General features: G+C 38.7%; 2 protein-coding genes across 6 annotated transcripts in view; one reads left to right on the top strand and one right to left on the bottom strand.

The window, feature by feature from the left end:
* The window catches only part of ATP13A4 (ATPase 13A4), a 38577-nt gene extending 34418 nt beyond the window's left edge, over nucleotides 1-4159 (bottom strand). For both annotated transcript variants that reach the window (XR_012057359.1, XM_030279939.4), the window contains exon 1: nucleotides 4005-4159. Coding sequence is in view for 1 of the 2 variants with exons in the window: in XM_030279939.4 (XP_030135799.4) it covers nucleotides 4005-4067 (63 nt within the window). In the remaining variant the exon portion in view is untranslated. The remainder of the gene's footprint in view (nucleotides 1-4004) is intronic.
* A 3702-nt stretch (nucleotides 4160-7861) lies between these two features.
* OPA1 (OPA1 mitochondrial dynamin like GTPase) overlaps nucleotides 7862-21060 on the top strand; it is a 49134-nt gene continuing 35935 nt past the window's right edge. Inside the window, exons 1-7 of one of the 4 annotated variants that reach the window (XM_030279857.4) lie at nucleotides 7862-8015; nucleotides 10952-11270; nucleotides 11576-11672; nucleotides 12784-12891; nucleotides 14108-14161; nucleotides 14995-15062; nucleotides 18368-18466. In XM_030279857.4, coding sequence (XP_030135717.1) covers nucleotides 7987-8015; nucleotides 10952-11270; nucleotides 11576-11672; nucleotides 12784-12891; nucleotides 14108-14161; nucleotides 14995-15062; nucleotides 18368-18466 — 774 coding nt within the window. In that variant the 5' untranslated portion in view covers nucleotides 7862-7986. The remainder of the gene's footprint in view (nucleotides 8016-10951; nucleotides 11271-11575; nucleotides 11673-12783; nucleotides 12892-14107; nucleotides 14162-14994; nucleotides 15063-18367; nucleotides 18467-21060) is intronic. The other 3 variants (XM_030279859.4, XM_030279860.4, XM_030279862.4) reach the window with 3 other exon arrangements.

Here is a 21060-nt window from a genome sequence, read left to right as displayed (position 1 = left end):
ACAGATTTGCACCTTGACAACTTTTCTAATGCATAAACAAGTTTTTAAAGTTAAATGAGTGCATTTGGCGTATAAAACAGTTCACAGTCAAAATTCTGGGTTCTTGAGTGCATCAGACTAGAAAATGGTGGAAAATAAAATGAAGATTAGCTGTCTGTAAGACTCCTCATGGAAGGTCACAGCATCTATAGAATAGGCTGGTATACAGTGTTCATGTCATCTCTATAGAATAATTTTTAATAAATTGTAATGTATAGTAAAATTTTGTCTCCTCATCTGTTAACATCCCTTTTCTCTTGAGACTCACAACAGTAGAGGAGTCATTGTAAGAAAATGGTTTGCCTTGTGAGTGAAGGGTCTGAGAAGGGGCTAGGATTATTGGACAGAAAAAGCTGCCAGATCTGCTCAGTTGGCAAGCAAGGTTCTTAGCTGCTTTTACAGTCACACAAAGCCAGCATTCAAGGACTTATCACTCTAGTGTCCAGCAAGTCTTTCTTACTTAAGTTTAGAATAAAAATTGCCTCTAACTGCCAGGTCATCTGCACAGCAGAATTTAAATGCAAATGTCAAACAAATTCAAGCACCTTTTTCTTTGGTGAAAACAAAGCCTGTAGCTACCATCAAGGAATCTAAACAGTGGCTGTGAATGGTCATATTTCCGGCAACCGCAACATCTGGTACATAATTATGAACAACCTGTTGCTAAAAACAAATAATAGGATTAGACTTGAAAGACTGGCTAAGTTCCACAAGCTATTTAGTAACTGAATCTCATTCTTACCAACCAGAACCTGTTTCATCAGAGGTTTGTTCTTGTTCTCTCTGAAACCAATAGCAACATTCACTATTGTTCCATTAGCAACAAGAGTGGACCTTTTAGATTTTATTTCAATTTTTAAAGTTACATTTTTCAAATTCAAAGTATATAAAATTCCTGTATCAGATTCCCTTCATAATTGTGGCATGTCAAAGCAGGCAGACAGCTGTGGTAAACTGGGGTGCACCAGCTGACTGACTGCAGTTCTCCCTTTCCTTCAGCCACAAGCAAAGGGGGAACACATGCTTAAGACAGGCTGCTGACAAATCCTTCCCAAAGCAGCAGCATGTCAAAGTCTATCACAATCTTCTGCATTTCAAGACTTAAGCTTCACACTTTAGGTTTTGTGCAAAGGGAATTATTATGCCCAAGCTGTTCAGAGAAGAACATCAAATTGACAGAGAGCATAAAATGATGGTCCTTCCTCTTCATATTTCATAGTAAATGTAGTTCTTCTCAAAATCTTCAAGCAGATTTTTCTGGAGGGAAGTATACTATTAACCCTCTCTGAGGCAAACTGCTGTGTCCAGAGTTCTCTCACACTAAGATCTTTCTGGTACTACAAATGGTTATGGAGAGAGAGTTTATCTCATGCTCTGAATGCACTTTGCTAAGTTATAGTTGCATAGCAGAAGAATGAACTTTCATTCAAGGAAATGTTCTGCAGAAATTGTAAAGTAATCCCAAAGACATGCACAAGAATATACAGGTTAGATTTCTTGAGTCAAAATGATTATTCTTAAATCTAGGACTATCTAGCACCTCAGCTGTACCAAGAAATGGAAATACAGAAGAAAGCTTCAAAACATTTCTTCTTATTAGGGTTCCCCAGCTTTCCTCAGCAAACAGGACAGATGGTTCAACACAGGGAAGCATTGCACATCCAGAATTCAAGTGAATTACTTACATGCTTTCAAATTACTTGAACTATTCCACTCTGGAAGAACTGGCACTTGCACAGCATCAGCTGTTATACTATTAGACCAAGAGATCTAATCTTGTTTGGAAAGTCAAGAACTGCTTGTTAATAATTTGGTTCAAGTAGATTAAACTGACTGTTGAAAACAACATCAAAAAATATTTTTCATGGCTTTGAATTTGAAAATGTAATCCTCTTTACTTCATGTATTCTTCTTCACTCCTCTGCTTAAAGAGAGCCTTCTTCTCTTTCTTCACAACTCTCATTTACATACTACTTTATTTTTTCCTTTCACACAATTACACACCTTAGCTGATCTCTTTTTTCTATACACACATTGATTTTTTTATCATCCTCTTACAGTACCTCATACATCCTCAGGGATATCTTCTCTGTCTCATACTTTTTTTCTCTCTTACATGTATGTAACAAACATACACACATTCCTGCCTAATTTAGCATAATTTGGCTACAGTTTTAATTGCATTTTCTACTAAAGTGCTTGACAAATCTTTTTTCTTCAATTTCCATTTGGAAACCCCAGGTGAATGAGCACTGATCCTACTCACTGCAGGCATGGAGAGCATGGCAACTACCAGACACTCTGGATTCACAGACATTCTGACTGACTCAACACCAGGCGCACACAGCAGCTGTGCATGGAAAACCTCAGATTCACAGATCCCTGAGCACCAGATTCAGAACACATGGGCTCAGTATGACACTGGTGAGAAACAAAAACATCCTTGGGATAACTGGCTCCATACAACCACAGCCTGGGTGTCCAGCTGGAAGTGCACAGCTGGAAGTGAACATTCAGGGTACAATAGTGTGACTGTATGCAGCACCAGACAATCCACTTAAACCTAATCAGCTCCAGCTCAATTCTGGCATTGCTAGAGACAGCACCAACAGTGGTGAGAGCACAACAGGGTGTTTATAGTCCTAGAAGGACAGGGCAGGGTGGAGCAGAGGCACAAACCCAGCAGCTGTTTGGAGCTGGGGAGCAGTGGCACATCAGCACCAGGGCTAGAGCCAGGAGTGGGGTGCTGCCAGCAGGTTTAGTAACTGGCTGGCAGAGCCAGTCGGGTTCTGCATTGCACGGAGCTAATTAGTCCCCACCCGCAGAGCCAGTGCCTTGTGCTTCCTGCACTGCTCAGTTCATGCTGCTGGGTGACTCTCTACTGCATTCCCCAGGTTTGCATTACGCAAAATGTGGCATCTCCCCTTCCCTGGATGGCTGAGAGAGCTGTCTGAAAATCTGCATTTTTCTTTGCAAGATAACAGGTACCCATGTTTGCACATGACACAGTCTCTTTCACTAGAACAGGAAGAAAATCTCTCAGTGAGGAGATTTTTAAGATGTTTCCAGGATTTCTGAACGTGAACAGTTGTGTCAACTTGTGAGTGACTGTGTTTCAATAGTTTTGCTATTGAACTCCTGCAGGCACTCACAGCAGTGCTCCAGTGGCTCTGCAGCACAGGAATTTTGAGAAGCACTGCATTTACCAGATATACCTAAGAACTGTTGTTGTACAGCTGCATGGTGGATCTGATATCTCCAGCAGAATCTATTAGAGGGACAGAATCCATCTATATAGCTGCCTCATAACACACAATAATGCCAAAGCAGCTCAGAAGCACTGCATTCACTTCATTCGTGTACTGGCATTACTATTTAAGAGCATTGCCATGCAGGAGACCAGAGGTTTTGTGTAAACACAGGACTTATTTCCAGGTGTTACAAAATGCATGCAAACACATTTCTCCCTGGGAAACTCTGGAAAGAAATATAGTATTTCAGTATTTAGGAATCCCAGCTTCTGAAATAGTGCTTGCAATTCAACAGACTGCATTTATCAGTAATTTATACAAACATAGCAGGTATTTTTATGCTTTGGAGAAAGCCAAGGTTTCCAGTTCTCTATCTGGAGCTGATCCTGAAGACCCAGCTGTCGAATGGTTGGGGATGCCAGTCTGGCCCATCCCTCAAGCTCATATTAAACTATCTCCATCTAGATTTGTAATATCACATCAATAATCTGTTGAGCCATCATCCCTTGTTGGAGGGAATAACCAGTTAAATCCAATAGACATACCAACCTTATTTATTTCTGCTTAAAAAAATATTATATCCCTTTCTGTTATGTTTCTGCCAAGGAAACACTCCAACTAGCAATAACTCAATTTCAGTCTGTAACATTTTATTGCAGAACACGTGCTACCTTCTGCTTCAAGCTAAGAAAGTTCTAGACAGATACAACTCACCATCTCATTCTCTTCTCCCTGGTTAAGCTGTGCATAATGGTTCTTGGCAGGATTTTCCCCCATGAAATGACCCTCTGGAGACTTTCTACAGCACCCTCAGGACAGGTCTTCAGCATAATGTGCTTGAACTTCTACACTGAGGAAGTGCTCTAAGTACACACCTTCCTTACAATTCTGATGATGTTTGAAGAGGGAGCTCCTCCCTCTCTGGGGTTAGCAGGTAACACTTTATCCCTCCTCCCTCCATTCTTTTGTTGGAGTTTTGCAATTGTGAGGGCTCATGCATAATTCAGTCAAAAATGCAAGAAAGAAAAAGTTCAATCTTACAAGTGTTTTCCACAATGTGACTCCAGAGCATAACTCTGGTAGGTGCAAGCAAGTACTATTGGCACAAAACTTTTAGGGGAGGGCAAGAGGGGAGTATTTTTCTTCAAGAGATTATGGAATCACTGGAGACCAGGAGTGTGTCCAAATAAGAAACACAATAGCCATTGCTGTTGTCAACATTCTTAGCAACCAGTCTGAGCTAAGTGTCCAGCAGAGATCTCCACATATGCTGTAGAAAATAAATCAAGCTCTGGCACTGTAAAAAGGGGCCCCAGTCTGTGCAGGTGGATTTATACACTGACTGTGTGTCAGGATTCAGCCAGGTAGGAGCTGTAACCAGGATTTTTATTCATTATTGAGAATATCCTCATAGAATGTCTTCTGACCTCGCCATACAGCTTTGAGAGATATCACTGAGGTTATTTACTCACTGCAGGGGAAAACTGAAGTTTCCTACTGATGTCAGTAAGCTGGATGTCTCTGACCTTTAAATCAGAGCCAAAAGGAACCTGGCAGGAAAACAACACAGAGTTTTGCCACCTCTTTTTTTTTTGCATTTGCTGATTAGTTAGTCTTGTGATTCATTCCCATTCCACTACTATTTCCTTGTACTTTGCTACTTTTTAAGAAGTTACACAAGAAATATTTTAGGAGTGAGGTCAGGAAAGGCAAACCTGTTCTTCCAGCAAGTATGTTAAGAAAACTAAAACAAACTTCTAGGGTGACTGAAACAGATCAAGAGGTATCAAGTTAGTTCCTACTCCTCAGCATTCTGCTGCCACGAGGCATGGACTTGTACAAGTCCTATCTCAAGTGACAGGAAAGACCACTGCCTATCCTCGAGTGGGCAGGCTCAGAGAAACTGAAACGGAGAAATGCAGGAAACAGAGAAGAGAAAATGAAGGAATTAAGTCACTTAGTGCAAACAGATGTGCACCCATGCCCAGCACAGGGACAGATGTGTTTGAAAATGCTGGTGATAAGCACTGGAGGCAAGTTGTTCTGCCTTGACACCTACCACACCCCCAAAAGGAGCCCAGACTAGAGGCTGAACTGACAAGGATGTATCTGTACCAAGCTGTGTAAGGGTGAATTATTGCACAAGATCTAGGGGAAAGAAGGTTCTCTCCAGACCCAACTTCAGTGCTACCCTCTCCTTCCTCTCATTGCAACTTGCTCTGAGCCTCTCAACTTACCATTTTATTCTTCTGAGACCAAGCAAAGTGAACTCCAGTTACTATATGAGAGTCACAGTATAAACTAAAACTAAAAAGGAACATATTAAATTCCATTACTGATAAACCTGATTACACGGGGGAAATGAGCATTGCTATCTAGAAGCTGTAACAGACAGGAAAGAACTGCAAAGGTACCTTTTCTAAGGCAAGCTGATGATTTTGGGAAATGACTCATTATTTTGGGAGGTGCTAGGGGTGAAAAACAGGACAGTCACACATACTTTTTCTGCCTGGTCAGCTTTTGCTGCTTTCCCAAACATCACCCTTGCTCTAGTGTGCAAGTACACCAGTGTCTGTAGCACACTGGGGTGCAGCAGGGGTCCTTGGATGCTCTGGCACAGAGACGAGAGATGCGGAGCCCCCACCAAAGCAGCGTCTCCAGGGAAGAATAAAGGCTCAAACAATCTTTTTACTATTCATAGTTTTATTCCAGCTCTCAGGTGTTCTGCACTCCTAGAGGACACCCTTGTAGAAGTATTTACACCTTCACAACTGAAAACAAAGAAAAAACAGGTTAAAGGTGCAAAACATTCATCACTTCCATAGTGTGACAATCTGTCATAATAATTCATCAAAGTGTTAATCTAGAACCAAAGAAAATAGTTACATTTGTTCATTTTCTTAAGCATGTTCACCATCACCTGAAGAAAAAGCAGCCCAAATTGGAACTTTTAGGAGTATGATGCTCTCTACTGTTTGGAGTAAGAATTACATAGTATATATTCATAAAAAGTTATTTGTTAGCATGTCGTATGGAGTGTCATAATTCATATTTTTAAATTGAAACTTGTCTTTAAAAAATCATACATAAATTACAAGAATAACTGGTCAAGCTAAAATATAAAAGCAACGTCGGATTTAAAATATAGTCTCTTAAACTTATAAATAAATAGTCACAAAGTAGGCAAGCAAGAGACAAAAACACACGCCTTACCTCAACCCAACTTTTATCCCAGTCCTGAAAATACACTAATGTATTATGTCATCCTTATACAATTTATTTTGCTTTGAAAAATCTCACAGTATAAACAGAAACCTGACCTCTAAAGCACCCCAAATCTCATTTTCTGTTTCTCAGCATATGACACCCAGTTCTGGCCACATTACAGAAAGGAAGCTGTGAATCAACTGGCGACATTCCACAGGAGAGCACAGAGAAGAATGACAAAGGAGTCACAAAATATGGTAGAGGTGCTTAGTGTTGTTCTATTTAAGGAAAAGGAGACTGAGAAGAGTCATGGCAACAGCCTTCAAACATGTAACTGGGAATGTAATATTATCCATGTCCACTGTAGACATGTTACAAGAAAGATTCAGACCAGGCACAAAGGAAAACCTCCTGTTAAAGTCAGCAAGCACTGGCATTGTCAGGTGACCACTCCAATGTCTGTGGTCTTTAGGGACAGGTGTGGCACGCACTGCTCAGAAATTACCTAACCAGAGGTGTGAGCACAGATGGACCAAGCTGAGGAAATCTTCTGCTGTCACCTCTGCCTCCTGCTTCATTGTGGCCAGAAAAAAACCCCAACAACTCACAGAAGCCCAGTGGGAAACACTTGGCCTCGTGTTTTCCAGCTTTCAAGGCAGCGCTGCCACCCATGTAATGGACTCCCCAGGCACAAAAACAGCTGGGGATTCATCAGAATCTTATCTGTAACAGCGGGGAAGCCCTGGTACCCATCCGGGCTGGGCCTCTGCAGGCCGAGAGGAGCCGGGGCACAGGGGCGAGGCCCCGAGGCGATCACGGGGGTGTGGGCAGGATCCAGAGCCCCAGCGTGAGGGAACCATGATCCAAGTGTGAGGGAGCCATGATCCATGTGTGCGGGATCCCTGACCCACGTGTGAGGGATCCCTGATCTATGTGTGAGGGATCCCTGATCCAAGTGTGAGGGATCCCTGATCTATGTGTGAGGGATCCCTGATCCAAGTGTGAGGGATCCCTGATCTATGTGTGAGGGATCCCTGATCCAAGTGTGAGGAATCCCTGACCCACGTGTGAGGGATCCCTGATCTATGTGTGCGGGATCCCTGACCCACGTGTGAGGGATCCCTGATCCATGTGTGAGGGATCCCTGACCCACGTGTGAGGGATCCCTGATCCATGTGTGAGGGATCCATGATCTATGTGTGCGGGATCCCGGATCTATACGTGCGGGATCCCAGATCTATATGTGCGGGATCCCGGATCCCAGCACCGTTCCCGTTCCAGCACTCCCGACCGACCACGCCCCGCGGTGCTCCCTCTAAACCCTCCGTCCTTCTCCGCAGCCGAGCCCGGAACCGTTGCGCGGCGGGGCGCGGTTTCCGGCGGGCCGGCCGCGCGGGCCGCGGTGCCGGAAGCGCTGCCGCTGCCCTTGCCCTCAGGGCTGTCGCTGCGGCGGCTCCCGGGCCGCTCCCGCTCCCTCCCGGCCCTCGCCATGTGGCGGACGCGGGCGGCGGCGGCTTGGTAAGCGGGACGGGCCCCGGCGGGCTGCAGGCGGAGCAGCACAGCCGGTTGGGTGCGAGGTGCGGGTGTGAGCGGCGCAGGGCTGGGCCTGAGGCTGGTGCAGGCGGCAGCCTGGCAGCCCCGGGCTGGGCAGTTTCCCACCTTGCAGCTCCCCTGGGACCTGGGCGAGGCCCTGCATGTAGGAGGGGGCTGCTTCTCCCGCGTTCTCGCCCTGGGGAGCTCAGGCCGCTTTCATGTCCAGGCGTTGTCCCTCCCAGCATCTGCCTTGCGTCCCGCTTGTTTTCCACCGTTCGACTATGGCATTCCCGGCTGGGACAGTGGCAGTGACTGGTGGATAATAGCACGATGTTCCTCGGAAAATTTCATAGTCATGAAATGGTTTGGGTCGGAAAGAGAACGTGAAGATCATCTAGTTCCAATTCGTATTTGGGAGCAGCAGTGGGAAAATAAGCGTTGTCTAGTGCTGAGTGAGAAAGAAAATGCCACCGTCCTGTTCGTTGGGTTACGTTTGCTTTGTAGTCACAGGCTTAGCGGGCCACTGTTTTGTGTTCTGCAAGACAGTTATAACCTCAGTGCAGTGTTGCAGGCCTGTGAATCAGGCAGAGCCACTTGTGTCTGGAAGGATAGTTTTATTGTTAAAACCAGCCTTGCAGAGGCTTGAAATTTGCAACTCGTTCAGTGCTTCATTTAGTAGCATTGTTCTGCCATACTTTTCAGTCTGGCTGTACTTTCCATTGAAGAGCTCAAGGTGATTTTTTGGTCAGTATTCATCAGGAGACTTAGCAGGAGGAGGAGGGGGGAAATAGAAAATGGAAGTTTGGGTGTGATAGAGGAGTAGTGGGGGTTTTAATAAATTATAAGGTTTTGCATGTGCAAGTAAAGCAGTTGAGTTTGAAATACGCAATAACACTCAAAAGGAAGTTGTGAATTAAGGTTTTGCCAGACAACTAATGGAATTAAATTTTCCCTTCAGTTTAAACACACAAACAATGCTATAAAACACAGTGTGTTCCAAAAGAAAAATCACAGAGAAGAAAATTAAATAATATTACACAAAAGGCCTTTAGCCCAGGTGAAGAAGAATAATGAGGAGTGACTGCAGTAGTATGTGCTACCACATGGTCTCTGCTGAAAATAATAAATATATGAAATGGTAATGACTGCAAAACAAAATAATGAACAGCTCAGTCATTGACATGCTTCATACAGGCTTGTCACGCCCTGATTTAAAAATCTGGCTTCAAAACTGGGAAATTAAACATTTCAAGTGTGGAGGCATTTTTGTATTGGTTCTATTTGTAGCTAATTTCTGAGCCTTTTGTAATTCCATGTCCAAGAAGAGAAATGCTTTACTGGTTTAGGAATTGTACTGTTCCTGCTTGTTAATCTCTTTCTAGGTTCTAAGGTTCGTATTGCCAAAGCCTAGCCTTACAGAGATAGTTTAGTGTGGCAGCAAAGGGTGTCCCTCACAGCCATAGTGACTTAGGAACGAGGACTTGCAGAGCAGTCCCTGGAGTTCCTTTACTGAGCTTTGCATTGCACTAAAGCAAATTTCTAAACTTAAAACATTTTGGCAAAATTGGTCTTTAAGAGAGAAAAATGTCTGAATTCTGCTTTTTAATTTATCTTCCAAAAGATCAATTTGTGGACTAGAAGTCCTTTTTATAACGAAGTCTTTCACTTCTTTGGACATTAAGAATGTGCCTGTTGTCTCTAGTACATTGAAAATCTTGAGGCAAATAACTGTATAGATCATAAAGCATGTTATTAGAAAATGCTGTAATATTTTCCACTAAGTATGGTTCATTTTTTTGTGTTAAAATCTGTTCATTTTAAGTGGTTTAGGATTATGGGATTAGTAATTTGCCATTTCAGTGATATGAATCACTTCCTTTTTTTTATTTGTTCCATTTGGAAGTAAATGCACATGATAATATTGAAAACACAGAAAAAAGCATCAAAGGACAAGGTTTCATTTCAACTTTTAAAATTTCAAGCCTGTAATTTAACACATGTTGTATTCACTAAATGATTTATTATTAACCATTCTGATATGATGGTACATCCAAAAAATTACAGAAGAAATTACTTCTTTTAGAGCAGTTGTCTTTTCCCTATACTAACAAAATTACCTCAAACTGTTGCAGTGTGCAGATAGTGTAATCAAAAGTACACAGGTTTTATTCCAGACCATGTGTTTGCATAACATAGGCAGGATTGATTAGGCTCCTGTGTTTTAACATGTACTTTTTATGTCTGAGCTCTGCTTTCAGAGTCAAATCTTCCAGACTTTTCCCTCTTAAATCTGAGTTCCTTCATGAAAGAATGAATGCACATGATGCAGCCACCTTGAGACGTCTTGTCTATGCATGACCCAAAACAAAATCACAGTCCTGTAATCCTAAAACCACAGCAAGTGAAAGGAACTGAAAGATGTCGTTAAGCACATGCTTGGCCTAAATAGGACAATGTATTCTACAAAGAATTTTTTCCTGTAGAATGGGTTTTTTATAGTTTGGAAATCATCTACTAACTTAATGTTCTCTAAAAGTTCATTTAGAGAATAAGACAGGCCAAACTGTTAAGTTTTCTTTTATGTTGGAAGTCTTCTGTGGACTCTTAGCCCAAACAATGCTTTACCACACGTGTTGCTTTACTGCCTTATTGCAGTGTGAATGTAATCAATAACAGACTTCAAAATTTGTGGTTAAGGTTTTGTGTCTGTAATCCCTGGAAATACTATACCCATTAAAAATGTTTGTAGCTCTTTAGATTCCTCATAAGCATAGCAGTAGTGGCTGGAAATTGTGGATTCAAGGTGATGTAATAAGATCATCTGTAACCAGCTGAAATATAATGTGGATTGCTTCTGAAGAGGTGTTTGAGTTAATGATGTGTTGAAGAAATCAGTTAAAGGTTTAATTTTTTTCTTTTAGTGTCATCTGCCGGAGTCTAGCAAATAGCAGCTATGGAATAAAGAGAAAATCACCACTTCAAAACCTGCATCTGGTTTCCCGAAGTATACATCATCCCTACTATCCAAGTTCAAAGTTCCAGAGACCTCCCTTAAGGATATCTGTTCAGCAGTTCTCTTCTCTGAATCGTCTTTCCCTTCACAAAAGAAAACTTTTAAACATAACACATGGATACCAGTCCCACAGGAACTTTTGGCTGGCCAGATTAGCCTCTAGGCTTCTCAAAGTTCGCTATCTCATCTTAGGATCTGCAGTAGGAGGTGGCTACACAGCTAAGAAGGTATTTATCTCTGGAAGCTACTTTATGCATTTTGTCTTTGTTATTGCATACTTCAGAACAGAGGTTCTTGTTATAGCCACGAAAATAGGGGATGCCATTGCTTGGTTAACTGATAATAATGAAGATGAGTGAATATGGAAAACATTGTTTAGGAAACAGGTGTAGATTTTAAAAGATCAAAGTACTACTCATATCTAAAGATGGTGGGTTAGTATGTTTTATGTGTAGGTAGTAGTTGCTCATACACTTCTCTATGTACATTTCTTTTTCGATGTCTACCATGATTTTTTTCCTTTCTCTGTTAGACATATGAGCAGTGGAAGGACATGATGCCAGATCTCGAGGATTATAAGTGGATTGTTCCTGACTTCATTTGGGAGCTTGATGAACTTGTTGACTTCGGTATCACAAAGCCATGATGTTACTCTGTCTAAGGACTGGCATGTGTTAAACTTAAACATGGGAGTATAGGTCCTCAGGGCCTCACTCCAGGAGTGGCTTTTCAGATGTAATTTGAGTGGACTTTTATTTTTGGAGTTTGATGTGTGTCTCACCAAAGCATTTGTATCAGTGTTTTTGTAAGAAGAAATTAATCTCTGTTTAGTGTGGATATTCCCTAATACATCCTTTCATTTGAGAATGTGCTTGGTCCTTTCATAAAGCCATATATTCCCTTTAGTAAAAGGAGAGCTGCAGTCTGATCAAGAGGACTCACACAGGTTTTGATAGTATTATGCAGAAAGTGTTTACTTTCTATATGCCTAACTTACAAATGAAGATATAAATAGATAGTAAAAAATATGTGTGGGCAAAATGTCAGCTGACAATGCAGAATAGTGAACCTGCCTATCCATAAAATTATCTTGAAGATAACAGAAGAAAAGAAAATGAGAAATAGAGACTTGCTTTCCTGAGTCTTCAGGTTGCAGTACAGGCTTTTGTGTATTTTTAGATGAAAGACAGAAATCTGCAAATAAAGCACTGACTTATATTTTATATGCAGGTAGAAATGTGGTGATCTTATTTTAAAAAAAAATAATCTCTGTGAAGATTTTACTGCATAGAATGGTTAGGATTGGGAGGGACCAAGGATCACAAAACTAGCTTGTTTATGAAATTGAAAACTAAGCTTTTCTTAAAAAGATTAAAGACATGAGCATAGTTAGAGTTTCATGTAATTTTAAAACATCCTCTACAAAGTATGTAAAAGAATAATGAATGAAATATGGTAAAATTCAGCAATGAGTTTTCAGCAATTATAAAGTACCTGAGGCAGCCAACTTATCAGGAGGTTCAAAGTCTAAAAAAGCAAGTGGTTTTTCAGATTTGATAGTCTTTCCCAACAGTTGTGGGAGGGCGGTGCACATGGAAAGAAACTTCTTCATACTTGTTTAAAAAAAATTTTAAAAGCCATATCCTGAAACAGTTGCTAGATTTTATAGCCTGAGCCTTTTTTTCCCAAAAAAATAATAGGAAAAAGCCCAACTCACTAACTGTTGCCCTGTTTTCCTAGAAAAACTTCTCAAAGCCCTCCCTGATGCAGATGACCTTGCCAAACTTCTGCCTGACTTTGACAAGATTGGAGAGAGCCTCACTTCGCTGAAAGGATTTCTTTCTCCTGGTGAGAACAAATTTTCAGCTAAGTTTTAATTTCAAAAGCTGAACCTGTTTAATGATGAGGGTGTAGGTTTGTCCTTAGACACTAAAACAAAGCAGATCCTGAAAGTGTTTGTGTTTGCATTGAATATCTTTTCTGAAAGAGTTGTGGACACAGGTACGTGTAATGTATTTTTAAAAGCAAGAATTCTAGTAGCAAGTGCAGAGAACTATAATGTGAAATGGAATAGAAAACTAGAATTCTTGTACTATTCTAAACTAACAACTTGAAAGCTCAACTCTTCAGTGAGTCAGAGAAGCTGGATGTGTCCAGCTAGAACTTGGTGAGAGTGTCACTGAGCAGTAACAATATCACAGCTGTTACAGGAGAAAAGAGTTGGATTATTAAGAGCGAAGGTTCTTAATGTTGCAAACATGTGAAATAGGAGATTTGTATCAAACGTATTCTTCTGGGTTGAATCATATTTTCCATCTGGTCATGCAGCCAGGAAAATTTGCTTGGAGATTTAGGTTAGGTGGGGCAGTGTTTCAAAGGAATAGGTGAATTCTAAATCCTTCAGAAAAGGCACGGGGATGGTTTGTCAATTCAGTGTATCCAGGCAGTAGCCAACTTAATGGCTTTCAGGTTTTGGCAGACTAAATGAGATATTTCTATCATTGGGTTTTTTAAAACTGAGAACAATTAAATTTGATCATCATTTCTGACTTGTTAATGAACACAGCTCAAAACTTCATTCATTGTTATAATAAACTGCAAGATTATTTGTATTATATACCTTAGTAATTGTCAAACCTCATAAATCTGTACTCATGAAAGATTCTGAGACAGGTTAGATCATTGTTCTAAGTGTGTTTGAAAATATTTTCATACCAGTGTGTGTAAGAATGTGTTTTTGTTTCTTTGAAATACTGTCAATGGCAGAACTAATTTATTAATCTTACAAACACAGCAAGAATCTAAGTAGGGGCCAAGTTCAGCAGAGTGGCAAGTAGATTACAATCTCCTATGTATTTTGACTTTAAAATTTTAACAGTTTAAAATTGTGTTGTTATTGACTGATAGCGAGATCTCGCCTATTACTTATTATCATACTCACACTGGCATAGTGGCCATTTATGATTGTGTGGTCCTCCAAATGAAACAAGAATCCCTCATCTTTTTTTGCATTTTGTTTTGTGTTTATAATTTTTATTTCCCCTCTTCTGCTGGTTTTTCACAGGTTACAATTTGGTTAGTGAAGTCATAGGAGCTTCTGATCTACTTCTGTTGTTAGGTGTGTAAAAGCCCTTTTTCCTGCCCTTAACCTGCCTTTTTACAGCAAACTGTTAAAACACTATATACTAAGAGGAGTGAATATCAATATAAATACAGCTATTTACAGTAACTTAATATGAATTTATAAATACCTTCCAACTATTTTAAAAATACTTCATGGAATCACAGAATATGCTGAGCTGGACGGGACTCATGAGGAAAATTGAGTCAAACTCCTGGCCCTTTTCAAGGATATCCTAAAAGTCCCATCATGTGCCTGAGAGCGATGTCCAAAAGCTTGTTGAGCTCTGCCAGGCTTGGTGCTTCCTTGGGGAGCCTGTTCTAGTGCCCAGCCACCCTCTGGGTGAAGAATCTTTTCCTGGCCTAGGTCCTCCCCTGTGAGAATGAATAGATGAATGGTTGATATATCTCTGCCACAGTCCTTAGCAGATGCTTTTTATTTCAGACTTACAGAAGCTTCTTTTGAACACCTGTCATTACAATAGGAAAGATTTTTTTTTCTCATTACAGTAACATCAGCGGATTTTGTATTATCCTTCTGTCTTTCTCAAAAAACTAATTCTACAATATTTTGAGAACTTCTAATAGTCTAACTGAAGCTCCCTGATTCCTTGTGATATAATTAATCTGAGTCATAAACTAGAAATAAAATTTTCAGATTAGTTTTAAACTGGTTTTCTTCAATTTAAGATCAATTTTTTTATAGGAACTTCAAAGATAATTGAATTACTAACTCATAGGGGTTGAAGCTTTAATTTTCTAGTAACTGTAGTTTGAGAATTTTTAAGTGCTTTTTGCATCTGATTATTAGTTTCTGTAATTGTGTCGTAGGTTCTCCAGGAGAAACAGCATTCCGGGCTACTGACCAGGGATACGACAATGACAAACAGTTCAAGAAGGTAATTACTCACTTGCAAACCTGAAAATGTCTCTATAAACAGGTGTTTATTGTTTGAAAGTGCATCAGTAGCCCATTGCAGAAGTTCATTTGAAACATCTTGAAAAGAATTTATTGTTGAAAATTAGTTCAGTATGCATTACTGCTTTTTGTGTATAAAAGTATTGCAGGGATAATAAACATTTTGGTGTAATGAAATACAAGGCAGACATGAAAATGTTTATTGCATTATTAAGAAAATTGGTCCATATTAATGTGATTTTAGGTATTGTATGTGCACTTGCAATTTTGCAGGGCATGGTCCCCATGGTGCTTGAGTTTATAACTTGTTACTGAAGTTGGTTTAGGTGTTTATATTGATTTTTAAGCCTTTCTGCTTGCAACCTCATTTCTGTTGACATTTTCACAGTTGTTATTCTTACTTAAGAATTTCTGTCTTAAAGAATTTCCTTATCTTAAAGTAGTCTGTTTTATACTTTATTTAAATGAAGCATGCATCGTATTTTTGTTACTGTGTTCTGAAAAATAATAATACTGTGTTTTGAGAACTTAGTTTTAGTACATTTTTTCCTTGAAGTCATGAAGGTGAAGTTTTTTTTTTTGTTTTCATGAACATTTCTGTTAAATTCTAAGTAGTCATATTGCTCATTATTTAAAGGCTTTTTATTTTTCTTGTGGCTATTTTTAAAAATTGTTTTACAAAAATGGAAGGAAAACAATATATATCATGGAATTTGTAAGTTATCATATAGTTATTTTTTAACTGAAACTTTCTGAACTATAACTGGGGCTTTTCCATAAACAACTTTTCTGTATATGCAGGCATGTATACATTTATTCTACATTAATTCTGCATGGTAACATAGTGAAACATGTACAAAGCTCAGATCCTAGAACCATTTTCCCCCCTGGAGAACAGTGATGGATTTTTACATGAGAATTAACCTAGCTTTTTATTTCCCCATTGTCTGTAAACTGTCTATATTTTTCTCCAGGGTGATTGCTTAGTGCAGGTTTCACTGTATAAAACATAAAGAACACCTTACTATTAATTTGTGAAAAAGTGGCCATCTTAGTTTATTGTCTCTGATTGCAATAACTGACACGTCTATTGAATACTAGTAATATCATTAAAACTTGTTATGATCCTGTGGCTGTTTTGGATGCAGTAATATCTGCATTTTAACTTTGACTGTGGTGTGGAAGATATCACCAGCTTAAATTAATATCATTAAGAAAAATTTGTCTGGTCTAATCATTTTATCTGATAAGAAACTGTTAATTTGCTAATTAATATGATCAGTTTAGACAGAATATTTCAAAGTAGGCACATATGAATACCTAAGAGAGCATAATCACCAAGTTTGTTGGCAGGCAAAATTGTTACTTTCAAGACAATTGATAAGATGGCCTTTTTGCATTCAGTGCTTACCATTCTATGCCAACCAATGCTAGTTTAAGAACTGTGATTGTATGGGTTCATAAAGTGATTATATGGGTGCTATATGATATTAAATGTGCCTGATGATCTGGTTTTTTTTGTTTCGTTGTGAAGAGATTAGTAACTGATAAATCTAGAAATTATCTGTTTGGAGGAATTTTCTGAAGAATTGTTATTGGATGTGATCCTCAGACAGGTCTCTAAAAGTTTCTAGTAGAATGAGCGAGAAATCAGTTGTGTACAGTTCTGTGCTATTTAAGATTCTTATTTTTTAATGTTAATTTCTTTTTTCATCTGACACAGTGAATTAAAAACTAAAATATAAAGGAAATAATAATGCAATTATTGATTGATAGATACAAAGAAGATAATGTTACAGAGAAGTCTTTTAAATGACATAATTTTTTTATTTGAATATTTTATTAAATGGTGTGACTGTAGTTGAAAACTATTCTTGTCATACTTTATTGTGGAATAGGAGTCACATGTACCAGATGTCTTTGAAAGGAATTGCTAATTAAATAATTAGATTTGATGACTTCAAACTTCTGTTACATTTCCTGTTTAAATGCTGAAAAGCCTTCATGGCAGATTTTGTTCAGTGTTTTTTCTTGTGTTTTTGGACCCATAGCATAGTGTTTAAAGGGAATGTGTTGGGTCATACCGAGAGTTTCCTTGTCTGCAATGTATTATTATTGTTCTTCTAATACTAAATGTAGCCATGAGGCTTCCTCTCCTTGCTGCTGTGTAGGAATGAAATCTTTAGCCTGAGTTCCTGGCTCAGTTTTAGTGCATTTGCTAGTCTGACATTAGAGGTTTATTAAATCTGAAAGTGGTTCAGTAAAATGCAAGATTTTTCTATGTTTCAAATTATACAAATCACTGTTTAACAAATGTTTATATTTGGTAATTTGATTGTGTCTCTCCATTTATCCATTCTCGTGTTGTTTACCCTTATGTGTACATGCCTGTGTGTGTATTTCGTGCAGCAAATGTATACCTTGATGATGGATGTCTTGAATTCTTACACCAAAGTTCTGTTTCAGAGCTTGTTTTGATTCCTGAAGTTCATTTTTGAAACATTTCATTTCACTGAACGTATTATTTGAAGATGTAATATTTTTTTGAAGAGCTTTATTTTAATAGTTCATTAATATTCCTCTCTGCATTCTCTGAAATAAACAGTTCATAAACTTCCAGTAGAGGCTGGCAGAGTATTTCTCAACCAATTTTGAAAGACAGCCCACCATTGTAGGACTGTTTGTTGTGGAGGGAGAAGAGAAGAAAACTAAGCTTTGTGGAGATGCTGAATGAGTAAAAGAATAAGCATCGAGTTTTAGGGATTTTTGGAATGATCAGGAAGGGTTATGACAGCATGAATTTAAATTGCATTGTGTTACTGAAGTGGAGAGGGAGCTTTTTCTTTTTTTATGCTCAAGAAACTATTTTTCTTCTGCTAGTTTGAGAAAGTTAAATAGCAGGCAAAACTCATTTTTATGTATGTTGCTAGGAATAAAAGCAAAAAACCCTGATAAAGCTGAACTGAACAGCTTGATAATATTTTAAAGCTGGGATATATATAGATGGAATTTTTAAAATATTTAGATGCTTAGTTAAATTTGACTATAACTGTATGATGTAGTTAAATGTTGGTTGCTTTGTTCTACCTGGATTAGCAAAATGCATGGTTTTGCTGGCTCTGTCCACTCCAGCTAGCAAGAGATCTTGCTAATGAAATTTCACTTGCATTTGAACTGACCCATTCACACCTGTTTTTCATCTGTCTTTGTTATGCCTTTTGGTTTAACTTTGTGCTCCTTACATCCCAAATTTTTCCTCTCCTTTTTATTATAAACTCACGGCAGGGCCTGCTTGGGGAGCTCATTCTGTTACAACAGCAAATCCAGCAGCACGAAGAGGAAGCGCGCAGAGCCGCTGGCTTCTCTTCCCAGCAGAAGCGAAAGGTGATGCCTTAAGGGACGATATGTTCTGCATTCACTCTAATCCAATACTTCAGCTTTCTGCATTTGAGCTAGAAAAATCTAACTGATTAAATCGTGGACACAAGTAATTGGCCAACTTCACTACAGATGTGTAGTCCTGTTTCAGTTTAACCAGGTTGCATTTAAAGCATGACGTTAAAAGCAAAAGAGGTACTTCGTGTTACTTTGAAATTGTATTATCTCTGCCTTTATAAAAACTGTTATTTTAAGTTCATCCATTAAAAATGCATTTAAGGAAAGTACATGAATTAATGTCAAACCTGTTTACTGTTGCTTGTTTCTGTTAGCTCTGTCTTGTAAGAGTGTAGTTATTTACAGGGAATATATCTCTGGGAGCTTCTTTTCTCCCCTGCTTTATACTGTTGCCAATCTGAAAATGACAGCAGCTCCTTGGTAATAATTTTGCACAGACAATTGAATACTGCTGATAATAACAGTATCTGCTGTGTATTCATCAGTGGTAGTCCCTTGTCTGTTTTCCATCTTAAAAGCAGAATTTTTACTGGATTGTTGCACTTGTTGAACATCTGTACTTCTCTTTACTTAATTAATTTAAACTCTGATCATTTTGTTAATTAGTATATGGCTGATTGGAAATCCCTCTTAAATTAGGATATTTAAGTTGTCTGATCTGTTGCAATCTGTAATTCTTGACCACATTGCTTTGTTGGCTGCTTTTGTGCCTCCTTAAAAGCTTTCTGATTAGTCATACTTTCAGCAGCTTTGGAATTGAGCACTGAATACAGAACTTGATCTTCTCTACATCTGAAGATAAATCCCACAGAAAGAGGAATGCACTAAATATGAATTAAACTTTTAGACATATTTGCATAGCTGTAATTGCCATGCTTTTTAGTCCATCAACAGAGGAAAATCAGTGTTCTCTGAAAGTATAGTAGTACTTCAATGTTTTATTTTCTTGCCATATTATTTTATATGGTTTAGAGTTCCAAGCTCCTTTGTCAGATTGTATACAGTTTGAGCTGGAGTATGGAATAATAGGTTAGAGTAATAATAAAATGTATGAACTTGTAAAAATTGCTAGAAAAACAACATAATATTTGATATATGAAAATTTATCAGCCTAATAAATACATTCAGGAAGAAAAATGAGCTTGATATTACATTTGTTTATGATTGAGATTCTACTTTTTTAGTACTTTGTTGCAACTAATTCCACAATTCCCAAGCTGTGAGGAAACTGCAAGGGCTGTCTTTGTAAATGTTTTCCTGCCCTCCATGGCAGGTACTCTGTGTCTTCAGAGTATTGAAGGTCTACCTTCCTTTGCACATAGAAAGTTTTTACTTTTTCAATGTGCTGTTTGGCATACATGCCTTGAGACAAAGAATGAGTCTTGTTTGTCACACTTTTATATTTGAATCAATTTGAAAGATGATAAACTATTTTCTTTAATACCTTGATATGAAGATATGGGTCAAAGGAGCCAATTATTGATCCAAATTCTCTTTTGGAAGAATAAATTATGACTGTTATTGAAATAAGTCATTGCAGGCCCTTGTGACAGGGCATAAACTAAACCTTTTTATTTTTTAACTGAGTTGGATTGCTTGCATGTCTATGAGAAAACATAATATTTTTATTTCTGTTCTTGAAAGTTTTGTTGCCCAATTTACTTGCTTATTTTTCCATTTTAATTTATTTACTCTGTATTAAATCTGCAGTTGTAAATTGAGTAACAGTACAAACCATCTCACAATCAGGAGAAGATACTAAAACCAAAAATTTAATCCTCTCTTGATTATTTTGGGGGTCAGCCTGTTAAGTATTTAACAGTAAAATTGTTTACAGCTGCACTGTGCATGGCTGCTTGAATGCATTTTGTCTGGGCCTTCATATTTTCATTTAAATTATTGGAAATTGTTGTAGTTCTGCACATAATTGATTTAAAATTATTTGCAGTGAACAGATATATGTGTGCAAGGGCCCTTGATTAAAAATAAGCCTCCAGTATTCTTTTCTCATGATTCTTTATGGTGGCAATGGGGAAGGAGGGAGTAATCTTGACTTACAAACCATATTGAATTGGATTAAACAAATACCCATGTGCCTATATAAACATACTTTAATAGTTGACTTTTTGGTTTGAGGGGGGGGATAGAAATCGGTCTTATGTGACTGTTAATACTTCAAATTGATGTATTAGCTTTAGCTTTTATTGGCAACTTAAAAATTTCTAGCAATATTATGGACCAGGTATTCAAAATACTGTACGTACTAACAGTGGAATCACACCTGCACCAAGCACTGGGGCAAAGACATCATTCTAGAGCTGTTTGTTGGTTTTGACATAACTTACCTAAGGTCCTTGTTAGAATTAATCATCTAGTGCTAGATAATTCTTTGCTTCAGATTTCTCAGTGCGAGGCTGTGCAATATTTTGGCTTTCTGTGTTGAACAGAAGCATCAGCCCACACAGACACTGCCCGTGGTTGGAGATGTCTGTAGGGAAGCACTTCAGAGGTGCATCATGGCCCCACAAGTCCTTTGAGAACAGCAAAATGTTACCTCCTTTGAAAGTCTGCAGCACATGGAA

Source organism: Taeniopygia guttata, chromosome 9 (assembly GCF_048771995.1).
Source record: "Taeniopygia guttata chromosome 9, bTaeGut7.mat, whole genome shotgun sequence".
Lineage (NCBI taxonomy): Eukaryota > Metazoa > Chordata > Aves > Passeriformes > Estrildidae > Taeniopygia > Taeniopygia guttata.
This window is presented reverse-complemented; position numbering and strand designations above follow the sequence as displayed.